This window comes from Phodopus roborovskii, unplaced genomic scaffold (genome assembly GCF_943737965.1).
Source record: "Phodopus roborovskii unplaced genomic scaffold, PHOROB, whole genome shotgun sequence".
Taxonomy (NCBI): domain Eukaryota; kingdom Metazoa; phylum Chordata; class Mammalia; order Rodentia; family Cricetidae; genus Phodopus; species Phodopus roborovskii.
In genome coordinates this window covers 19,707,949-19,732,492 of record NW_026126511.1, presented here as the reverse complement: position 1 = coordinate 19,732,492, position 24,544 = coordinate 19,707,949, and the positions used below count along the sequence as shown (strand labels likewise).

The 24,544-nt window shown below is 39.6% G+C and overlaps 1 protein-coding gene across 1 annotated transcript in view; it reads left to right on the top strand.

Moving 5' to 3' along the window:
- Positions 1-24,544, top strand: part of Pibf1 (progesterone immunomodulatory binding factor 1) — a 140,507-nt gene that overhangs the window by 70,887 nt on the left and 45,076 nt on the right. Inside the window, exons 11-14 of the mRNA XM_051195294.1 lie at positions 4,409-4,574; positions 7,126-7,276; positions 10,337-10,427; positions 18,168-18,270. Of these exons, the coding sequence (XP_051051251.1) occupies positions 4,409-4,574; positions 7,126-7,276; positions 10,337-10,427; positions 18,168-18,270 (511 nt within the window). The remainder of the gene's footprint in view (positions 1-4,408; positions 4,575-7,125; positions 7,277-10,336; positions 10,428-18,167; positions 18,271-24,544) is intronic.

Here is a 24,544-nt window from a genome sequence, read left to right as displayed (position 1 = left end):
GCCAAACTGCCTGGAGCCAGGAGTGCATCCTCCCCTTATGTCTGCCCGGTTGCCCTGTTGTATACAGACAAGTGCTCTGCCTCATCCATTTCATTGTCCTACTTCCAAACAGGACCAGCTGCGGAATTCTCTAATCTGCCGATCATTTCCTGGTTCTGGTGATTGATGGACATTACATTACAACTGAATACAATACATTTTGGGCACTTGGCCGTACACTGCTTGTCTACAAAATGAGATTAGGTAGTTGTGTTCCGAATAAGCATCCAACTTTAATGTAGTAGGAGCCATAAATATTTTGTAGACTAAATTTAGAAAGCTGTTATTTCTCATTTGAACGAAGAGCTGAGAGGAAATAAAAGTTTCACCATGGGGGAGTGAGGCTTAGCAGCAGAGCATGTGCATCTGTGTTCACGTGCCGACGACGAGGAAGGAAAGGGGGAGGGAGGAGCAAAGGAGGGGAGGCAGAAGGAGCGGAAACTACTGCTTCCTGCCTGGTACAGTGGCACAACCCCACAGTCTCAGCACTGGGGAGCTCGAAGCAGAAGGGTCGTCAGTGCAAGAACATGTTTGTGAGCCCCAGGGCCAGCCTGACCTAAGAGAAGAAGATCTGTCTCAAAAAGCTGGGCTGGGAGGGGCATAAAAAGAAAAATGGAAAAAGGTCTGAAAATGTTACTTAGCCTTGTTGCTAGCGCGCGCGGACACACACGCACGCACGCGCACACACACACACACACACACTTAATTAGTTCTAGGCGTGTGTGTATGCTTGTGAGCCCACTGGTATGAAGGCACTTATGGAGGTTAAGGGACAAATCCAAGTAGTGTTGTGCCTGGGTTTGGTTTGGTTTTCTATGGGGCTTTTTACCTAGCGTGCTGGTTGTGTGAGCCCCAGCGAGCTGCCTGTCTCTGCTGCTCCAGAACTGCGATTCGGAGCTTAGTTAGGCTAACCACCCTGTTCTGTCTTCCTTGGGTTTGAGGAATGAAACTCTGCTTGCAAACACTGCCAACAGGGCTCTCCCCCAGTCCCAACCTGAGAGATTTCTTGAGGTTTAACTTGCTTGTAATTTCCTACGTAATAATAGCAGGTTCCCCCCCCCCCTTCTTGCTTTGTGCTTCTAGAGCTTAAATTTCTGTTGCAGTGAATATTTCTTTAACCAGTTTATTCTACGACTTTCTGTTCTTGTTTTAAAGTTCTTTATTGTCTAGGTGGCTCTTAGGAAAACTAGAGCTGGTTACAAACACACCATTAACAACAAATGTCACCAGATACTAGGCCCAGGACAAGACGGCTGTGAGGACAGGTAGCGATTCTGATTCAGCATCATAGGGAAGTTGACCTCCCAAGGTTGCTCTGCTGAAGTGACTGTCACACGTGAAGTTTTTGTGTGGACAATACTGACTTGGTTCAAGTAAGTGTGCAAATTGAGAGGCTGAGACGAGAGGTCTGAGTCAGCAGTGGAGAAGGCAACAGGTTATGTGAGCAAAACTAGTTCTGTGGGAGGCACCTGAACCTGCAGGCCGAGCGGTGGCTTCGTCATTTCCTCACTGTAAGACCTGCTTTATGTTTGTTCAGCATTTCCCAGTTCAATTTTAGCAAATTAAAATAGTCAAGACTGTTACAAAGACATGATGACTGAAAGCAAGTTCTTTTCCTGGTTAAAGAGCATGAAAATAAATTAGTGTTGAGAATTATCATTTGGTTTGAGAGAAGCCCCCATTTACTGGACTCAGATTTCTTTCTAGGAGACATTTATAGTTTTCTATTGGAGTTACTTACATTCTAAGTGTCCGAATGTGTCTACTCTTTGTGTTTAATACAGGGGAAAAACATGAGTGCCAAGTAGTGAAAACACCTAGTGTTCTAAATCTATAAGAGGCCATTTTTACAGGTTAATCTTTCTGAAACAAATTACCTAAAAGGTCAGCTCCACGTTTCCCATTACTAATTTAAACCTACTTTAGTTACATAGTTCATATATGTCCTGCAGTTTAGTATTCAGAGAAAGTATTGACATTATGCCTTTGGTTTGGGGTTGCTTGTTGTGAATTTGACTTTTTTGAGACAGTCTCAAAAAGAATGTTAGGTTAGCCTTGAACTTGCTGAGTAGGCGAGGATGACCTTCAGTTCCCTATCCTCATGCTTCCACCTCCCAATTAAGGATTGCAGGTGTGTGACATCATGCCAGACGATGTCATGTGTTTCATGCATTTAAATTTACAGTACAACCTGACCTAAAGAGTAAAGAGAGATTGTCATTACAGTAAAATACTAAATTGAGCATGATAATTGTGTATTACTCTACTCCCATTAGAATAGTTGTAATAAAGCAGATATTGATAAGGGTTAAAAGAAATATGGCGAAACTGTCACACTTTGTTGCTGATGGGATGTAAAATGCTACAACTTCATTGGACAATAGTTGGACAATTCCTCAAAATAGTTAATAGCTTCCTTTTGACTACGGGAAATGAAAGCGTTTTTATAAAACCTCAAGTACAGATGTTTATAGTGGCATTACTCATAACAGTACAAAAGCAGAAACAACTGAAATGCTCATCAACTTGTTAATGGATAAACAAAATGGTATATACAGAGAGTGGCATGCTATTCAGCCATGAGAAGAAATGGAGTATTGATTCATGCTACAATATGAGGGGACGTTGAAAACATCAAATGCCACTAAGTATATGAATCCATTTGAGCCATTCAGAGTAAACAAATCCATTAAGGGGGAGGGAAGCTGGATGGTGGTGGTGCATGCCTTTAATCCCAGCGCTCTGTGAGTTCGAGGCCAGCCTGGTCTACAAAGCAAGTTACAGGACAGCCAGGATTATTATATAGAGAAAACCTTGTTCTGGAAAAAAAGAAAAATAGTTGTCAAGGTCAGAAAAAGAATAGGTAAAGAATGACTCAAAAAGGCACATACCAAGAAGCCAGGCATGGAGAGATGTGCATGTCATCCCCAGCACTGGGGAGAAATCAAGACTCCAGAGTTTGGAGCTTGCTGGCCAGCCATCCTAGCCATCAGTGAGCAGGCTCAGGCAGAGACATGATCTCATGACATAAGATGGACAGTTCTCAAGGAATGGCACCCGTGGATTACCTTTGACCTTCATACACATATGTATACATTAATATTGTATCAGATAGCAGTGATGCATAACTTTTGTGAACTTACTACATAACTTTTGAGTTGTTCCTACTTAGTATGGTGAGGTTTGTGGTTTATGATTTATATGTCAACATATAATTTTACCATATAAAATGTATGTGTGTGCTTGTTTGTGTACACATGCATTGGGGGGGCACAGTGTACTCTTGTGTATGGCTGTGGAGGCTAGAGGTCAATATCACATCTTCTTCAGTTGCTCCTGACCTTATTGTTTGAGGCAGGGTCTCACTGAATTTGGAACTAATTTATCTACACTGGGTAGCAAGCTCCAGAGATCTCCATGTCTCTGTCTGCCCAGGGATGAGGTTATGAATGTATGCCATCATGACTCTGTGGATGCTAGGGATGTGAACTCAAGTCCTTGTGCTTACGCAGCCTCGAATCCATGAAACTATTTTAATGAAAATATAAGAAATTTAAAGATATATAGTCTTAGGACTTTCTAAAACAACATAAAAACTAACTTTTTCTTAAAGCCTTGCTATTACAAGATATATCACATGCACTGCCTGGAACTTTGTCTAGCCTGCATGTGAGACACTATTTCCAAAGACAGGTGTGCCATGAGTGAAGTGGCCTTTAGCATGTTCATTAAAGCCCATGTTCTTAGATCATATACAGAGAGAGAGAGTCTGTCTCTTTTCTGTGTGTTCCCATCAAACCTGAAGATTATCAGACTGAATCAGTTAGCACTCTTGGACTTTCATGTTTATTTTCCTATCTTCCCCAGAAAATTATAAGTGCCTTAAAAAAAAAGAACAACAACCTTTTGTCTAGTGTAGTCATATTATCTCTTAGAGTTAGTAACTAAAATTTGAATAAATGAATTTTAATAACAACATTTTACTGGATTCATAAGGGACCTATGGAAAAATATAATGTGTCTGCTTGGCTTTTTCTTAGAACGCAATCAATATGGAATATTTTGTGATTTGTATGTTAATTAGAAATGTTTTAGCTACAGTTTTACTTTCAAAATAAAGAGAATGTTCCTATTTATGTTGTTAAATAGGCCATTTGATAATTGGCACATAATTTTCTTATAGTATCCAAATAGATATTTTAGTATGTATTCTCATACATATGCCTACCTAAATTATAAAAGCTTTTCTGAATAAAGATGCATTATCAATTGTGTAACGAAATAGGGTGGTGTGGGAAAGGATAAGTGAGGCTTGTGCTTCCGTAAAACCTTCCGCCTACCCACAGCCCATCACCTGCTCCTCTTTTAGGTACAGGGAGCTCCAGCTTAGTACAGAAAGCAAAGTGTCTGAATTTCTTCATCAGAGTAAACTGAAGTCCTTTGAAAGTGAACGTGTTCAACTCCTGCAAGAGGAGACTGCAAGAAATCTTACCCAGTGCCAGCTGGAGTGTGAAAAGTATCAGAAGAAATTGGAGGTACCTTTATGTTATTTTCCCTTGCTGTAAGCATACAGAGTAAGCTGCCTAAGTGTGATATTTACATAGAGCCTCGATCTTCCTAGAAGACTTTACCTTGCCCTCACAAGAAAATAAAGCCAGGAGAAGTTGATCACACCTGGAACAGTGGATGCTGAGGCAGATGACAATTCTGGGGCCACATAACCAACCCAAGCTGTATAATAAGACCCTGTTTCAAAAACAAACTAGAAAGAAAAGATACATGAATAGCAGAAATATATGTGCCAAAATTACTAAAATTGTTTTTCAAAAAATTAGTAAAGGTTTCATTAATACTGACAACCAGCCCAGCAGAGGCAGGTGAATCTCTGAGTTTGAGGCCAAAATGATCTACAGAGCAAGTTTGAGGACAGCCAGGGCTATTACACAGAGAAACCCTGTCTTTAGGGGAAGGAAAAAAAAAAAATATGAAAGCATTGGATTACTGGGAATACTGGGAATCCTCACATAGAAAAAATGAAGTTGCTATGAAGAAAACGGCAGAACTAAAATGGTATGTGTAAGAGAAAACGCAGCCCTTCTGAAAGGGATAGTTGGTATTTGTGTGTGTGTACGTGCATGCTTATGTGCATGGCAGGGCATTTGGAAGTCAGGACAACACATGGTAGTGAGTTCTCTCTACCCAAGTGGGACTTGGGAAGCAGGGCCATCCATCCCACTGCCCCAGCTTTCAACGTATTTTCAACCCAGCATAGTACTTCCCTAGTACAAGTCAAAGGATAGAGAACATTCAGTACTTCCAAAGAATTTCCCAAGGAAATGAAAGGAAATGTTTATTTTAAAATAGATGATATTTGAATGCCAGCTAAACCTAAGCATTTTACATTTCTAATTTTTCTCTCTGCATATAAATGTACTTAGTTATGGAAACATACAATTAGTCAATTAAAAGCCTTTCCTGGGGTCTAAAGAGAAAGATTGCTCAAGAGGTAACCATACTGACTACTATTCAAAGGACCCAGGTTCTATTCCCAGCAACCACATGGTGGCTCACAACCATCTATAACTCCAGTTCTAGGGGATCTGGTGCCCTCTTGTGGCCTTCACTGACATAGACATACACTTAGGTAAAACACTGTGCATAAAAATAAAATCTAAATTTTTTTAAAAATTTAAAAAAATGTTTTAAGCCTTTAGGAAAATTAATCATGTATTAAAGCATTTCCCTAAATTATAATGTGAATCAATTACATTGTAATATTTGTTTCTTGTTTAGAAAATATGAGTTTTGTTTGTGTGTATAATACTAAAATACTTTTTAGCCATTTGTTAAGCTGTCATTTCAATACTACTTTAAAAGATCTGTGCATTCCAGATGAGTATATTGTTTTTGGAAAACAATTTGGCACTGTGTATTTGTTAGGCTGTATTTTTAAATATGTAAAATACTTCATGCACAGATGCTCATTGCAGGGTTATTTATAACAGTGAAGAACTTAACACTATAAATCTTACTTTGGTCACATTAAAAACAGTTGTGTGCCATAGTATCAATTGATATTTTAAGGTTTCATAATGTATATGTTTTTAATCATAGATGGATAGAGCCCCTCATAAAAACTATGTACACTGACTCTTTAAATGTTATTATTGGATTGTGAATGTAGCTCAGTGGCAAAGCTGTTGCCTAGCATGCACAAGATCCTAGATTCAATCCCCAACACCATAAAATAAACATAAAAAATTGTAGTTAATTATTGTTGTTGTGTGTAAGTGGTGTGTGCATATGTGTGAACATTTGTGCCACTGCACATATATGAAGGTAAGAGGACAACTGTGTAGAGTTGATACTGACCCACCTTTACATGGGCCACAGAGATTGAACTCGGGTCACCAGACTTAATAACCATAAGTGCCTTTATCTGCCAAGCTGTCTGGCAAGCCCCGTGCTAGCCTTAAAAAAGAAGTCAGTAATGGACTCAGCAGGTTGTATGTGTATTTGTGTAATAATAATCAAAGAATTTGCATCTCTTAATCCCTTAAAGGATTTTTTAAGAACCTTTCCTTTGCAAGGCATTTCTGCTATTGCCCTCTGCAGGACTTACATGTACTTTTGATTTGGACTCAAACCTGTTAGGAAACCAAAAATGCTGAAAGCGTAGCCAGGGCAGGTTAAGTAGCTAATGGAGAGCTGGGGAGCGCCTCACATCGTTTTTATACGGTTTGGCGCTGACTGCCCGCTCACTGACCCCAGGTAGGTCTCACACTGCTACATCTGTTGGAACTCTTAACAAGCAAATGTCAGTCTTGCCCTAAATTCATTTTTATCCAGCATATGTGGCTATTGACAAAGGATTTAATAACTTTTAGTTAAAAGCACCAGAATTATTCACCTTACAAGTGCATGCTCTTCCCTCATTAGCCCCCTCTGTTTAGCTACTTTTACTTCATATTTAGGTAGCTGAAAAGAGAATGGCGTAAACATACCTCTGCGCCCTGTGTCCTTGAGCTCTGTACCTGAGTAATTCTTACTTCTTGAACTTTCCTCGTTCTTTCCTTCCACTACTAGGTTTTAACTAAGGAATTTTATAGTCTCCAAACTTCTTCTGAAAAACGCATTACTGAACTCGAAGCACAGAACTCTGAGCATCAGACAAGGTTAGACATTTACGAGAAACTGGAAAAAGAGCTTGATGAAATAATAATGCAAACAGCAGAAAGTAAGTCTACCCCCACCCCCTTTACTTGTCCATGTAGTTTTTCTTCTGGCGATGATCATTTTTAAAGAATATTTTTTATTTTAAGTATTACTTGGTATAAATTTTCAATAGCTAGACTCAAAAAATAAGTTAAATTTGATTTTATGTGTTTAATTCATGCATAGTATAAGTATTAAGCTTTCTTTTTGTCAGGTGCTAGGAGTACAGTGTTTGCAAAATTTTTGCCTCAGGACTAGACATATAGCTGACTGGTAAAGTGCTGGTGTACACCGTGCCAGCTTTGGATTCAGCCCCTTGCACAGCAGTGGAAACCAAAACAGTAGCAACACTAAAAGGTGTGATGTGGTCTTGGGATCACTCGAGAAACTGAGGCAGGAAGATCCAGCTCTAAGCCAGCCTCGGCTATGTGCATAGTGTGGCCCTCTCCTAAAACAACAAAAATTCTTGTCCTCATAAGCATGGGGGATCTAATCTAGTTGAGAGACAAACATGCTAACTAATGAAATGAGCTAGACACTTGAAGCAGGGATTCAGGGGACTGTTGTAAGTCCAGAAAATATCATGTATTAATTAAACCTTGGAGATGAGAAATAATTAAAGGGGAGGTGATGCTTGAATCCTGAATATATATAATCAGAGAGACAGTCCTGTGTCACCCATGCTGGCCTTCAAACTTGTCTGAAGCATGACCTTGAACTCGTGAACATCCTTCGCCCACCCAGTTGCTGGGGTTATTATAGCATGCAGCACCTTGCTTACGTTATATGAAACTGGCTGTTAGAACTAAGCCTCCTCCTTTCACCACCAGTTTCCAGACTAAATCCAGCCATATTTATTACAATTATTAAAACTATATACTCCACAAGATTATGCCTCTGCAGATAACAATTCTCTGCTGTGCCATCTCTAAATATCAATGTCCACATCTTGCCAATGGACTTGTATAGGACACATAGTGACGCCCACTTGCAGTTGCTGGGCTCTGCTTCTGAGACATGCTCTTTAGTCTTCTTATATCACTTCCCATGTCGTGTAGTACTTGTTTTTCTAATCGAATCCCAGTCATTGAGCAGTAACTCAGATTTAGCCCTTCTATCAATATCTAACTATGCTAACTAAATTTACCTTTCTCTGCACTGAATTTAGAGCCACGTAAGGTAGACACGAATCAGATATATATGCAGTAATAGCTCTACCTGTGGCATTGCGTTACAGATTACCTGCACTCGGGAGTTAGGGAGTAGCTGGGATACTGGCAATGAGATAGCATCTCTTTCCTGTGCCTCTCCTAGCTATAATCCCATGTCTAAAGGCTCGTCCTGGTTTACCATGAAACATATGAACAAAGTAAAGGAAAACAGCTATAAATTTAAACAGGAAAAAACCATTGCCACAAAAGTACTTATCAGAGTTAAGTACAGGACACATTGATAGTCATGCATAGTCAAGCTTCACTCAATGTATATGTGCTTTGTTCTCAATCTGAAGCTCTCCTGAACGTTAGTTTTACCTGTTAACATTAAAATGGTGGTTGCTGCAAGATGATGCTATATACAGAGCTTCATATCCCTTTAAATAGTTTAGTTAGAGGATAAAGAATAAAACTATTTTTTTATGGCCTTGGTCAAGTTTTTTTTTTTTTTTTTTTGGTTGGTTGGATGGATGGTTTGGTTTGGTTTGTTGTTTTTTGTTTTTGTTTTTCTCTATGTAGCTTTGGCTGTCCTGGAAGTAACTCTGTAGACCAGACTGGCCTTGAACTCAGAGATTTGCCCGCCTCTGCCTCCCTAGTGCTGGGAATTAAAGGCATATACCATCACTGCCAGGCTGGTTAAGGATTTTTTTTTTTTTTTTTTTTTTTTTTTTAATTGTGAGCCTAGCCTTTAATGGCTGAGCCCTCTCGCCAGCCTTGGTCAAGATTTTTTTAAGTCCCTGTTTTCAGTGAAGTATCATTACTGGCCCACAGGATGCTCAGTTAATAAGGGCAGTTGGCACAACACCTGATCACATTTGTACAGTCTTCAGAATACAAATCTTTCAAGTTGTCCTGAATTCCTCACATACACTGTAGCACCTTTGTACACGCATACACAAATACATGTGTGCGCACACACACACACACACACACACACACACACACACACACACACACACAGAGTAAAAACTGGCATTGCACTGAAACTTTTACCCATGAAGAAGCTAATCCAAGCTGGGCTTTAGTGGCACATGCCTTGGTCGCAGCACTCAGGAGGCAGGTGGGTCTCTGTGAGTTCAAGGCCAGCCTGGTCTACAGAGCTAGTTCCAGGACAGACTCCATAACTACAGAGAAACCCTGGGTCAAAAAAAAAAAAAAAATTAAAAACCAACCAAACAAACAAACAAAAAGAAGCTAATCCATTAGTTCAAATACCTTATAGGCAGTTCTATAACAATTGCAGTATTTTTTAAATTATCTTCCCTGAAAGTATTTTGCAGTTAAAAAAATGAATGCCAAACATATCTTTGAGGGATTAGAAATGAGCTCTGAGGGTAGATTTTCTGCCAAGCATTTAAGAAGTTCTGGATTCAGTCCTCAGCACCATGTAAAGCCAGCATAGTGTGTAACTCTGTGATCTTAGCACTCAGAAGTGGAGGCTGGAGGATCAGTATCTCAGCACATCCTTGACTTAGCAAGTTCAAGGGAAGCCTAGGTTACATGAGAACTTGTCTCCAAAACAAAACAAAATTCACCTTTATTAAATTGATTATATAATTTTGTTGAATTCTATAATATATAGTTCATGTTGAAAGCCTTTGAATCCTTCAGAATAACTAACATACCTGAGTTATTGTGCTCCATAAAAAACAGCCTGTTAGATGACAGGCTTCAGCATCTTCTAAAAGTAGATCAGCAACTCCAAGCAAGGGTGCTCTTTAATGTTTCACCTCTCTAAATATGCATTAATTAGTCTTTATGAATGTTCTTGAGATTCTTAATTTGTTAATCATGATCTTTTATTGTCACTTCTGGTATCCTTTTTGAAGAAAAATGCTATTCCACATTACGTATTTAATATTTTTCAGTTGAAAATGAAGATGAGGCTGAAAGGATTCTTTATTCCTATGGCTATGGTGCTAATGTTCCCACAACAGCTAAAAGACGACTAAAGCAAAGGTAAAATCGATATAGATTTATCTTATCTACTCATGCTAAGTGTAATTACATAGTACATTTTGATAATGTACTGAGTTTGAATGATAAAGTTATGTGTTCTTAATATTCATAAATATTAAATTGCGCACAAAGTAGGACATGGTAATAACCATGAGCTTCATCTATATTTAAGTGAATTTAATGGTTAGTAGATATGTACATTAGAACTTTCATGGTGTTAGATGCAGTAACTTTTTAAAAGCCATTTTATTTTCTCATTAATTCAGATAAATATAAATGGTTTGTAGCAATATTTTTCAGGTTAGAGCTAATTGATTAGTTGTACCTTTAATTTCTATAGCCCTTATTTTATTATTTATCTACTATATTCCTTTACATGTACATTACATATATATAATATGTTATTTATAACGTTTCATATAGTAAAATATATATATATTAAAGGAGGAAATATAGAGAAAGAATGTGTGTTGCAGCTAAATCTGTACAGAGTTTTGTAGTTACCTTGTCACCTTGTAGTTGTCTTGTCACCTTGACAGAAGAGCTGACAAAGCCACTTAAGGTAGGAGTACTTTGTTTTGGCTCAAGTTTCAAGGGTTCACAGTCCATCATGACGAAGAAGTCATGGCAGCGGGAGCATGAGGTAGCTATTAGCATGGCACCCATAGGAAGGAAGCAGAGTATAAGGGATGCTGTTGATGGCTGTTTTCTTTACATTCATTCTAGGATGCCTGCTCCTGGAATGGGGCCACCACATTTAGGGCGGGTCTTTCCGCCTCAGTTCATCTAATCTAGGTAATCTCCTACATGCTGAAGCTTGTCTTCCTAGATGTTTCTAGATCGTGTGAGATTGCCAGTTCATAGAAAAAATAAACCATGCAAGGCTGTTCACATGAGATGGTGCACACCTGAGTCCTGAGTTCTACCTGAGCCATATAATGAAATCCAGGCCAGTCTATGGTCTACACAGAAAGAAGAAAAAGGAATGAAAGAGTGGGGGGGGGCAAGAAAGGGGGAGGCAGGACAGAGAAAGAGAAAAAGGGCGCTTCCAGCTAAGGCTGTGTGGAGATGGATAGAACTTGCTAGAGTGTGTGCTAAGCACATGTGCAGCTCGGCCTGAGAGCCATCCCCAGTGCACCCACAAGGCCTGTGCCAGCAGGTGTCCCTGCACAGCAGGATGCACCGCAGGAGCAAGGGCTAGGGGCTCTGCTTCTGCCACCTCCAGCCTGAGCCTCCCGCTGGCCTTGCAAGCCCCACCTCACCCTCCACCCCTCCCCACCTCACCCCCCCATAAGACCCTGCCACAGCAGCAACCTTATTTGCCTCTCTCCTCAAAGTGATAGTAATACTGCCTCCCCACTGGTAAACATGTTTTCTCTGCATCACAGTAACATGTTCTGCTTTTTTCAGCCATTATTTCCCATGTAATTTCCTCATCTAGGTAGAAGTTCATCACAGACAGCAACCACATCTTATTCTCTGACTTTCCCTAGCCCAGTGGAGAATACCTAGTTAAAAAAAAATTCTTTACCTAAATGCTCAAGGTTTCAACACTGATTGTTTTATGTGGCTAATTTAGAAATTCAGAAACATACAAAATAAGAAAATCTATCTTATGGTACTTTTGAAGACGTTTTCAATTTTAAAAGATTATGTTTTCATTTTTTTCAAGACAGGGATTCTCTGTAACACTGGCTGTCCTAGAACTCACTCTATAGACCAGGCAGGACTTGAACTCACAGATCTGCCTGCCTCTGTGTCCATAGTGCTGGGATTAAAGGAGTATGCAACCACTGCCTGGCTAAGATTTTTATTTCTTAAAAGTGTGTGTGCCCACACACACATGTCTGTTCATATGTGAGCTCTCTCTCTCTCTCTCTCTCTCTCTCTCTCTCTCTCTCTCTCTCTCTGTGTGTGTGTGTGTGTGTGTGTGTATTACGTATGTGCGCACACGTGTCCTGAAAGAGATGGTTAGATCTCTCTATGTGTGTGTGTGTGTGTGTGTGTGTGTGTGTGTGTGTGTGTATTACGTATGTGCGCACACGTGTCCTGAAAGAGATGGTTAGATCTCCTGAGCTGCTATTGCAGGTGGTTGTCAGCTGCCCGCCGTGGGAGTTGGGAACAAAACATGGGTCTTTACAGAGTAGTACACACTCTGAACCACTGAGTGAGCTGTCCCGCTTCTTTGTAGGTAATTGAAGTGAAGGATGTAACAACTTAAAGAGAATAACTTGTCTGTATGACTATCTAAAGTACTTTGGAATACTACTTGAAAGGAAACAAGAAAGAATGCTTAAGAACTTATGTTGTTTGTGATTAAATATTTGAAGACTACATCACAAATAGATGAACAGAAGGTATCAGTCTGTAGCTGGAACGGTTGCTTCTGTTCAGGTTCAGGTGCTTCTCAGTTATATGTATTCGAAAACGTGTTTTCTGCCCTATCCCTTCCTGGTACTCTCAAAGGTGATGTGACTGACTCAGGGTACTTTGCAATTTTTAAATGTATCTGGGTTTTTTTTTTTTTTTTAATTTCAGTCCATCATTTCCTAGAAAAGAATAGAAATGGGGGTAATTTCATGAGTGAGAGACTTCTCCATTAGCAGAAAAATGTATGGTAAATACTCAAAACTGAAGTGTGACGGGGAAACGCCGGGCCCTTCTTTTAGCATCTTAACCTATAGACTATTCTATGGGGAAAGAGAAATTCACTGTTACAAGCTTCCACAGCCCAAAATGTTGAGTTTTAAAATTAAACTTGATTGATGCTATTGCACCTTATTTTTTAAAGAAGTTTCTAAAACCAGAAGTTGGGTTTTTGTTGTTGTTAATTTTGTTGTTATTGTTACTTTGTGTAATCCCCAAAGATTTTAAAGAACCACAAGTGATTCATAGACCAAATGATCTTAACTGTCCAAATATTTCCAAAGATTCTATCCCTGAGCTATCTGTGAGCCCTGGACAAGTGCCTAATGGGTATGCTATTAATACCCCTGCCAGCTGGTGCCAGGCATTCTTCTCATGGTGAGCCAGAGAGCTATTCTGAGGAAGTGCTTCTCAGGTCATCTAAACTGAGGGAAGTGAGTGTGTAAGTCTAGACATCCAAAGAGGACATGTATGCATCCCTACACCTAGTCATTCAACAACTTTAATGAGTGCCTACTATGTGCAGTTTGAGTATTGGCACCTAATCCATTTTGAAGATTGCAGAATCAACATTTATACAGAAAGCAATAGCCTTGTGCCCTTTTGAAATTGATTTAAGACAAGAGCAATGTAGCCTGTAGAGAATCTACATGTATTGGTCTTTGGCATTCAAAATGAAAGCAGTGTAAATTTAAAGTGAGTTATATAAAATGACTCAGCAGTAAATGGAGTGATTACATAATGTAGTTGACATATATCAGCTTATGCAAAAGTGTATTAAAAATTCAAAGGAACTTATTTCTCAACTGCTACATAATGTATCTCCTTCATATCTAATTTGATTTAAAATTTTATCTATTTAACAGCCAGTAATAAATATTTTGTTAACATTTAACTGACTATAAATATTTATTATAAAAAGTGGCTAAATTGTTGATAATCCCATTATTCAAAATAACCATTCAGAAATTTATACAAACATTAATTTCCTTGCATTTTTTGGACATTATACATTTATAGTAGTTTAGTTTTTAACATTAGCATTCCATCATGAACTTTTTCCTATCAATGAATATTCTTCAGAATGTACTAGCTGAGGGGAATAAGTAATAAATGGTTGAAATGGGGAGAGGGCTTGAGAACAGAGAGATGAACATGAGAGCAAAGTATAGTAGCGTGTATGTGTGACATACCTGCTGAAATCCATTACATTTTTCCTAACGTTAAAACTGAGGTTTGGGGGTTTGTTGTTGTTGTTGTTGTTGTTGTTGTTGTTGTTTTCTTGGTTTTTTGAGACAGGGTTTCTCTGTATAGCCCTGGCTGTCCTGGAACTCACTCTGTAGACCAAGTTGGCCTCAAAATCACAGAGATCCACCTGCCTCTGCTTCCCAAGTGCTGGGAGTTAAAGGTGTGAACCACCATGCCTGGCTAAAAATCATTTTCAATAGCTACCTAAAACTTCGATATTTAGGCTTTTTGTTTTTGAGTATCCTGTTACTGTCAATAAGTGGCAAAGCCCATGAAGAAAATAATTGCCTCTTGTTACCAAAATAATATTTTTAAAATGTTTAAGAAAATCACTACACATTATTTGGCATAGAGTAAGTGTCCAGTAAATACAAGGCACTTGCATCAGGCCAGGGTTCCAAAATTTCCCCGTAGACACCAATTAAAATAATTCTAGTAAACTATTTTTGTTTTAAATTTTTAATGAGCCTTTTGAAATACATGGAGCATGGGCTTGGCTTTCTTTGTTGTGAGCCTGTTTTGAAAGCACTCTCTCTAACGCCAGCTTCCTGGGAAGTGCTAGCCGTAGCTTTGTGTTTCTCATCAACGTGTGCGTATACGATAAGGTAACTCATACTTTGAAGTTTCATATAAGCATAAAGAAATTGCTAAATTTTCTTAAAACTGGAACATAATTATGGAAAGCCAAAGGGGCATATAATTGAAGTAAATTAAAATAAAATTAACTCCTTGACATGACAAAACTTGAAATCTCAAGTAATGTTTTTGTTTGAGTAGCAACTATTTGAAACTATCAAACAAGATTTTCTGGTTGTGAGCACTGCCCCTGCCTCTGCTCGGCCCTACACGGGTGGCACCAAGCACTGCTGTCTTAGTGCCTTGCCTTTGTTTATGCTGACCTGGTTCTACACCGCCTAGTGTAGAACTTTTTTTGTCTTTTCTTATTTTTATGTATGTGAGAGTTTTGCTTGCATGTATGTATATGCCGTATATGTGTGCCTGGTGCCTGTGATCAGAAGAGGTTTGGGACCTCTGGAACTACACTTAGGGCATTTCATACTTCCTTCTTCTTGGAGTTATTGCTCTCTCTCAAAATGCCTTAGTTAAAACCAGTCCTGTTAGGCATCTGCCTCTGTGATAACACTAAAACACTGGTATTGAATTTCTTGATTCAATGTTTATGTCCTATGATATTTTTCATATTGTCACCATATCTGCATCAGAGCATTATGCTCAAAACAAATTACCAAAGCAAATGAGCAGTATAATGTACTTCACTCAACCTCACCAACTCAACATCATCTTCAGGATGTGGTTGCATCTCCTTATTTCTCCCTTATAGTGAAAAGAAAAGAAACACTTGCATAAAAAAAAAAAAAAAAACACATCTCATCTGTACTTCTTTGTAATTTAATTTGACTGTGTTCATTATTTTATAATCAGTATTACACAGATATTGTCTATACCTTCAACATTTGTTGAAAAACTGTTATTTAGAAAAGATGCTAAAGGTTAAGTTCTAGGAGAAACAAAAATATGGAGAACTAAACCCAGCGTATATAAGTAATATATATATATATATAATATATATATTACATATATTATATATATATATATATATGAAAGATGAGAAAGATGAAAGTGATTGATAACAATCAGGGTTTTCTTTTTAATTAAACAAAAGTGGAGCCTAGTAATATTGAGTTTACAGATACAGTTAAAAGCAACATGTAAAAACCAACAGATTTAATACAAAATTTACATTAAGATATTTTATTGGAGCCAGTTGTGATGGCAAATGCCTTTAATCTCAACACGCACCAAGAGGAAGAGGCAGGCAGATCTCTGAGTTCAAGGCCAGCCTGGTCTACATAGTTTTGTATGTTTCAGGACAGCTACAAAGAGAAACTCCATCTCGAAAAACTCCAAACTATACATTTTGTTCTATTGACTCACAAAGAAAATGTTTTTTTTTTTTTTTTCTTTTCCTCTGAAGGGGGAGGTTTTGTAACCTTAATTTTTTTCATCTACAAAACTATGTCAAATTCCATTACAATGTTAATATGAAAATTGTGTTGCTGTACATGAAGTATGGTTTCTAGAGTAAAAAAATTAAAATGTAAACAATAAATCCCTTAAAGTCCATAAAGAATAAAGTGGTTGAATTTCCCTACAATGGAGTGGAGGAATTAAGAGGCATTTAATAGAGTGGAAAAAGATAAAGAATAGCTGTTAACAGAGTAATAGAAATCGTCTCAAATTATGTAGCGATACTTGCACAATGCGACACTTTAAATTGGTGTTTGTTGTGTTAGTTGTATATTATTATGTATTCCGGATATAATAGTTTTTTTTTTTTTTAAAGACTGATTGTCAAAGATGAGGAAATGTAGATACAATGTTGAGATCACTGTATAAACAGTTATTGGAACTTATAGTTTTTACTTGGGTGAACAGTTCTTACACATAAATGTGTTGGGTGATATTCAGCGAAGTCTTACATGAACTTTGGTTGGAAAATACACATACAATAAGGTTCATATTCTGTTCTGTAGTGTTGTTTGGTGGAAATTAAAATAAAAAATTCATGCCATCATTTGAATTCTGTGAATTCTACATTCATAGGTTACATTGATAGCTAAGCTAATATAGAACATGAAAATGCAGAGTAGGTCTTGAGAATATGGTTTCTTGGCATTCTTCAAAGAATTGTATGTGCTTTCTTTAAGTCATTGGAATTATTTAAATAGATGAAATGTTTTTTTTTTTTTTTTTCTTAAAACATTGTTTCTTAAAAATAGAACGTGGGCCGGGTGGTGGTGGCACACATCTTTGATCCCAGCACTCAGGAGGCAAAGGCAGGTAGATCTCTGTGAGTTCGAGGTCAGCCTGGCCTACAAGAGCTAGTTCCAGGACAGCTTCCAAAGCCACAGAGAAACCCTGTCTTGAAAAACCAAAAACATTAAAAAAAAAAAAAAAAAAAAATGGAATGTGGGAGCTGGAGAGGTGGCTCAGCGGTTAAGAGCTCTGGCTCCTCTTCCAAAGATCCTAAGTTCAGTTCCTAGCAACCACATGGTGGCTCACACAGAACACTGCATACATAATAAATGAATAAATCTAGAGAAAAAAAGTGCACTTTTAAAAAATGGAATGTGATGGACTGCAGAGCATGATGGTATATGCCTATAATCCTAACACTTGGGCTAACACAAGGGGATTGTGAATTGAGGATTGCCTAGGCTACAGACTAAGACCCTTCAGGGGGAGGGGAGTAATGCAAACTATTGGAAGGAAGGGAAGTTTTTAGTGTGGACTCTTTGCCTGTACTATGATCATTCTTCATGGTTTACACATCTCTTCCACCTCTACTTGCAATAGGAAACCTAGTTAATTGTTTTGTTTTATAAAATTCATAACATTGGCCTGTGTAAACACTTGGCAAAATGTAAGCTTATTGTACATAATATCCGATTAATTTCTTAGCTGATTTGTAACTGGGAAACTTTTGTTAAAAAGATAAAAGCTGCAAATGGCTCTTTTTTTTCTGTCAAGCTAGTAACATAATGTAAGAGTTGTAAACCATGATCTCAGTAATCAGTATATGACAGTTATCATATGGAATTGTTAGGGTTGTTACGTTCAGAGTTGGGAGTTGAAGATTTGCTCTTCTGCTGCTGTTATTTTTTTTTTCTTTTACTGTCATTTTCTCTGTGTATATATGTGTTTGTGTGTGTGTGTGTGTGTGTTGGAAATAAGTCTATTTTCTAGCATATAAGTATTAATATATTGAGTGTGTGTAGCATTCTACTTTTGTATGCATGAATGCTTTTCATCTTATTCACCTAGTGTCCACTTGGCAAGAAGAGTTCTTCAGTTAGAGAAACAAAACTCGTTAATTTTAAAAGATCTGGAACATCAGAAGGATCAAGTAAGGCAGCTTTCACAAGAGGTGAGTGGCTGGGTCATCAGAAGGCGTGGGAGAATGGCAGTGCTTGCTTGTCTGCATTCTCCTTAGTGCCCATAGTGATTTGCTGAGCATCTGAAAATAAGCTGCTTGCAAAATTAGTTCAGATTTCTGAAAGTCACTGAATGTTGAAACTTTAGGAAACAACTGAGAGTAGATGGCAAAACAGAAGAGAAGAGGGGAGGGGGGACTAAATGCCCAGAATGAGGAAGTATCAATAGGGCTAGACACACAGATCTAATTTCTGAGAATATCAACTGGCAAAACAAGCTTGGCACATTTTATTGACATTAAGTTCCCCACTGACAATTCATTTTTTAAGTTTTTGATTTTGTTATGTTTGTTTGATTAAATAAAAGAACTTTTTTAGTTTTATTTTATTGAAAAAATTTTTCACACACTATATTTTGATCATGTGTTTCCCTCCCATTTTCCCCAGATCCTCTCCACCTCCCTATGAAACAAATGGTCCACAAAATGCCATTGAGCTTGTTTGGTGTGAGTCCTGCAGCACTGAGGTGGTTGGTATACTCAGTGAGACTGCACTAGAACTTACTTTCCCTTTACCAGTGTGTATCAGTTGCAGATAGTGCCTTGGGTGGAACTGGGGTTGGAACCCTTAGTTACTTACTTACTATTGCTGTAATGAAGCTCCATGTCCAAGCAACTTGGGAAGGAAAATTGGCTTACACTTCCACATCATTGGTCATGGAAGGATATCAGAGCAGGAACTCAAACAAGTCAGGAACCTGGAGGCAGAAACAGATGCAGATGCTCATGGCTTGCTTAGTTTGCTTTCTTGTAGAACCCTGGACCACCAGCCCTGGTGGCCAATAGACTGGGTCCTCCCACATCAATCACTAATTAAGAAAATGTTCTAAAGGCTTTACCTACAGCCCATCTTATGGTGGCATTTTCTCAATTGGGGTTCCCTATTCTTAGGTAACTCTAGCTTGTGCCAAACTAACATAAAAACTAGCCAGGACAGACCCCATGTCCACTTTTCCCTCTCGGTGCTGGGACTCTAGCTGGCTTGAACCTGTTCAGGACTGGGGCACGCTGCCAGTCTCTAAGTTGAAAAGTGTGTCAGTCCTGTTGTGTGTGGAACACACTATGTCCTTGGAGTCATCTGTCATGTCTGGTGAACCCAGCTCAGAGTGGCTGGGACTCATACAGGAAGCCTGACGGCTCTTCACGCCTTATCCTCCTGAGTGATTACGGGGTCAGCAGCCAGGCTTGAACCTGCCCCTTTGTCTTTATAGGATCTGCTGTCTGTGAGTGTGAGACCAGTGTGAGTTAGACAGCAAGTGCCAGGGCTCTCCTGCTGTAGTTCCCTCCCTGTTGGGGTGACAAACATCATGATGGAAAAGCAGCGTGAGGGAGGAGAGTGCTTCTTATTTGGCTTACAGGTTCCTTACAGTCTTTCATTGAGGAAAACCAAAGCATAAGCCTGGGGAGACAGAACTAGCGCAGAGCCCAGGGAGGGCTGCACACTGACTTGCTCCTGGCTTATGCTTCTCATACAACCCAGGCCCACTGCTGCCTATACATGCACCACCCACAGTAGGCTGGACCCCCTTCCGTCAGTTTTCAATCAAGAAAACTAGCACAGACTTGCCTGTGGCCAGTTTGATGGAGGCAGCTCCTCGCTTGAGGTTTCCCCTTCCCAGGTGTATCAGATTGACAGCTGTGGTTAACCGTCACAGATTCATACTCTATCTCAGAAAGCCCAGTGCCCCAAGTGGGGGAAAGGAGTTTGTTTGCTTACACATTAGAGCACTATACGATATGAGATCCCTTCAAAATAAAGCATTAAAATATTCATATGGCTGTGCACGTGTACATCTTTATACTATAAAACCACCTTGAGCACTTTAGTTTATATGGTCATCCTTTATCCATTTTTGTATGTGTGCTGTATCTCACTATAGTTTCTTACTTTGCATTTCTAATACCTAGTGATGTTGAGCATTTCTTGAATTGACATTCTTTGTCCTCCATTTATCTTCTTAGGGAAAGTGTTCACATTTTTGTCTCCCTTATCAGATTGTTTTCTTATTGAGTTTTAAGCATCATTTATGCAGTCTAGATGCAGGCCCTTTATCACATACATGGTTTACAAAACTTTCCTGTTTCTGGGTTATCTTTCTGTTCCCTGATAATATCTTCAGAAGATGCTTAGTGTAGAGTTCAATGTATTGCCAGGTTCCTCTAGAGACAGGTTTCCATGTCTTAAATATTTTACATCTAAAATATCTTTACCTAATCTAGTGTCACAAGGATTTGTGTTTTTTTGCTTGTTTGTTGTTGTTGTTGTTGTTGTTTTTAACATGAAACAGAAAGCACAGATTGGAATTCACTGATTTTCATATTGAAAACCCAACTGTTCTAGCACTTTTTCGAGATCAATCATGACAAAGAAGTTTTACCTCTGAACTCTTTTTTGATATAGTTAGCTGTTTTGTCTCCATCTGGGTACCACAGTCATCATTACTAAGCTATGTAGTATCTTGAAATCAGACACAATCGATTCTCCAACTCTATTCATTTTCAAGGCTATTGGCTGCTCTATTCTTTGCACTTCTGTGAATTTTATAATCAGTTTACTAATTCCTGGAAAAAATGGTTGCTATGACTTTGAGATTACATTGAATGTATAAATAAAATGGAGGAAAATGGGCCACTGATGTGGCTCAGGTTGCCAACCATGCGCACTCTCTGCTGTTTAGTTGCATCTTTTGGCTTGATATTGTCATTGTTTACTAGCAGGGGTTTTCTGTGTATTCTGTATTAGCCGACCTTTAGCAGATAAGTGACTGCAAATTCATTTTCCTTGTATGTTGTCTTGCACCCTCTTGTGACTGTTCCTTGATATATGAATTTTTTTTATTTTGATAGTCCAATTTATCATTTTTATGTTTTATGATTCATCATTAGCTTTTAATTCCCAGGTGAAACTCACATGTCATAAAATTAATCATTGTAAAGTGAATCATCTTATATTCATTCAGAGTATGATGCAATCACTTCTATCTAGTTCTGAGACATTTTTATCATTATATAATAAAACCTGTACTAACTATTCCCCCTCGACTTCGCCCCCAGCTCTGACAACCTCACTCTATTTGCGGTCTGTTTGCGTCTATGCATTTACCTATTCAGCATCATCAGATAAATGGAATCATGCAGGAGCTGATGTTTTGTATCTAGTTTCTTTCACTGCATGTATTATTTTCTAGGTCCATCTACATTGTAGCATATGCCTTATACTTTATGCCACCTTATCAGTAAATAATACTCTATTATATGCATTTATATATTTACCATTGGTTGTTGATTCATTCAGTACTAAACATTTGAGCTCTTCTTACTATTCAGCTATTGTAGATTATGCTTTGGGAACAATAAAATGTTTAAATCCATTTTCCGTTCAGTGGAAATGGAGTTTCTGGGTTCAGTTTTGTTTCTAGAAAGATGTTTTACCCAGGTAATATTTGAAGATAGCTGGAACTGACAATTCAAGCCTATAGTTTCATTACTTGGGAGAGCATTGTAAGGTGAAGGCTTACTTGGGTTACAGAGTTTAAGGCCAGGCTCAGCAACTTAGTAATGCTGTGTCTAAAAATTTGAAAGAAATAATACAGTTCAGTGGTAAAGCATATTCCTGACATGTGCAAGGCCCCAACTTCAGTTCCCATCCAGGAAAGTGCAAGAAGGGAGACGGGGGACATCAGGGAGGGTGCCGAAGCCAGAACTATGTCCTCCTGGCCTCTGTCCCTCACTCTGACATGCTCTCCTGACCTCAAGCACCTTAAAATCTCATTCTCTTTAAAATATCCACTCTTCTCAAAGTTCAGGTCTTTCAGCTGTGGGTTTCTTTAAAAGTCAAAAGAGGGAAGAACCCTGTAACTCCAACAGTGTAAATGACTCGATGTTCAATTATCTGGGATTCACTCATGGTCCCCTGGACCCCTGCAGAGGGCTTGGTCACTTCTCCAGCTCTGCCCTCTGCAGCACACACGGTTTGTGTTCCAGGCTCCAACTGGACCCACGCACTTCTGCTGCTGGCGGTGGTGGTCCACGCCATGGTACTGGTGTCTCCAGAATGCTGGGTCCCTTGCTGTAACTGGACTGCTCTTTCGCCGTTAGCCTCTCAAAGGCTCTCTTGGTGGTGCCACGCCTCAACTTCTTTGCATGACACCTGCAGTCCTGGGCCTTCAACTGCCACTGAGGCTGCTGCTCTCCATGACCCCTTCATGCCTTCAAAATGCCCCCAGGTGACTCCTACAAGTCCAGCTGCCAGTACAAGGGTACAACCTCAGCCACCTCTGGAGCACAGCTTCTCTGTGCTCTCAGGACGCACTTCCAGATTTCACCTCAGCGATGCTGGTCTCTTCTTAATCGCCGCTAATTTCTTAGCTCCAGCTGACTGACGAGCATCAAGTATCTCAGCAGAGCAAAATTTTGCTTTAGTAGTTCTGGCATCTTGTTAATCACAACTGATTCGTCAGCTAAACAGAACAGAAACTTGATTCAAACGAGCAAATGGTCCTAATAGAGGCCACCCTCTGCAATTTTGAAAGCCAGGCCTCCATCTTCTGCACTGTTCTTAACATACAAAGGCTTTTCTAGCCCAAAGTTCCAAAGTCTTTCCACAATGCTCCCCAAAACATGGTCAAGTCTGTTACAGCAATAGCCCACCCCTGGTGCTAGTTTTATCCAGGGTTTCTATATGACCAAAAAGCAAGTTGGGGAAGAAAAGGTTTATCTGGCTTAAACTTCAGCATCACTGAAGGAAGTCAGGATAGAAACCCACAAGGGCAGGATCCTGGAGGCAGGAACTGATGCATAAACCATGGAGGATGCTGCTTATTGGTCTGCTTCTCATGGCTTGCTCAACCTATCTTCTTCTAGAACCAAGGACCAGCAGCCCAGGGATGGTACCACCCGCCATGGGCTGGACCCTACCCGATGATCACTAAATGAGAAAATGCCTTACAGCTGGAGGAAATTAGCCATCCATTACCAATAGCTCCTTGGGGGAAGGCACAGGATTTCTGAGTCCCTTGTCCATCCTTGACTAAATGATGTTGGGCCCAGTCCTGTGCAGACTCTACACTGACAGCTGCAGCTGCTGCCAGTTCATCCGTGCAATAGCCATGCCATGCCCAGAACACACACAGCATCCACAGCCCACTTCCTGTGCCCTCACTCTTGGGTTCTTCTGCTCCGTCTCCCTCGGTGTCCCTGGACTTTTGGAGCAGGTGATAGACCTGTCTCATTTAGTGCTAAAGAACTCAATTGCTCCTTTCCGAAGGGAAATGGGGTGGGGTGGGGGAGGAGCTGAGAGACGTCTTTCAATTAAAAAAAAAAAAAAGTCACTTGAAGTCTCAACACCTCGACCAGCCATGACTGTATTAACAACTTCTGTTCATTTCATGAAGAAGCCTCTGACATGTCTTAGAACAGCACCAGTCATGTCTATGGAAACAGTTGTCCAACAGAAAGCTTGACAACCTGTATGTTTAGCAAAGCAAAGGCATATGACTAGCCCAACTGTGCTGGCTAGTTATGTCAACTTAACACAAACTAAAATCATCTGAGAGGAGGGAACCGTAAGAAAATGCCACCATGAGATGGGGATGAAGGCAAGTCTGTAGGCCATTTCTTAACTAGGGATTGGGGGAGGAGGGCCCAGCTGGTTGTGGATGGAGCCATCCCTGGGTCCGTGGTCCTGGAATCTATCAGAAAGCAGGCTGAGCGAGCCAGGGGCAGCAAAGCTTCCTTCATGGTCTGTGCATCAGCTCCTACCTCCAGGTTCCTGCCCTCACTGCTTTTGATGAACTGTTACGTGAAACTATGAGTGAAATGAACTCTTTCCTCTCCCAGTTGCTTTTGGTCATGGTGTTTAGTCACAGCTATAGTATCTCCAACTAAAACACCAGCCATGGGGCTTGGACCTACAAACTTTTTTCCTTTACATGGAGGATGGGCATCCTAGGCTGATTCAGTTTTTGAGCTGTTGTGAACAGAGCAGCATTGACATGGAGTGTAAGCATCTCTGTGAATCATTGTGGACTTGTGTGGGTTGTGCCCAAGAGTGCTCACCTGGGTCAGTAGTGCTATTTTTCCTTTTCTGAGAAAACTCCAGAGCAAGGTCTCCATGTTACCATAATTGTGGATACATACCAAGATCTGTGTGACTCAGTCCAAATATTGTAAGAGTTCTGTGTTGAGGTGTCAATGTAGAAAGATTACT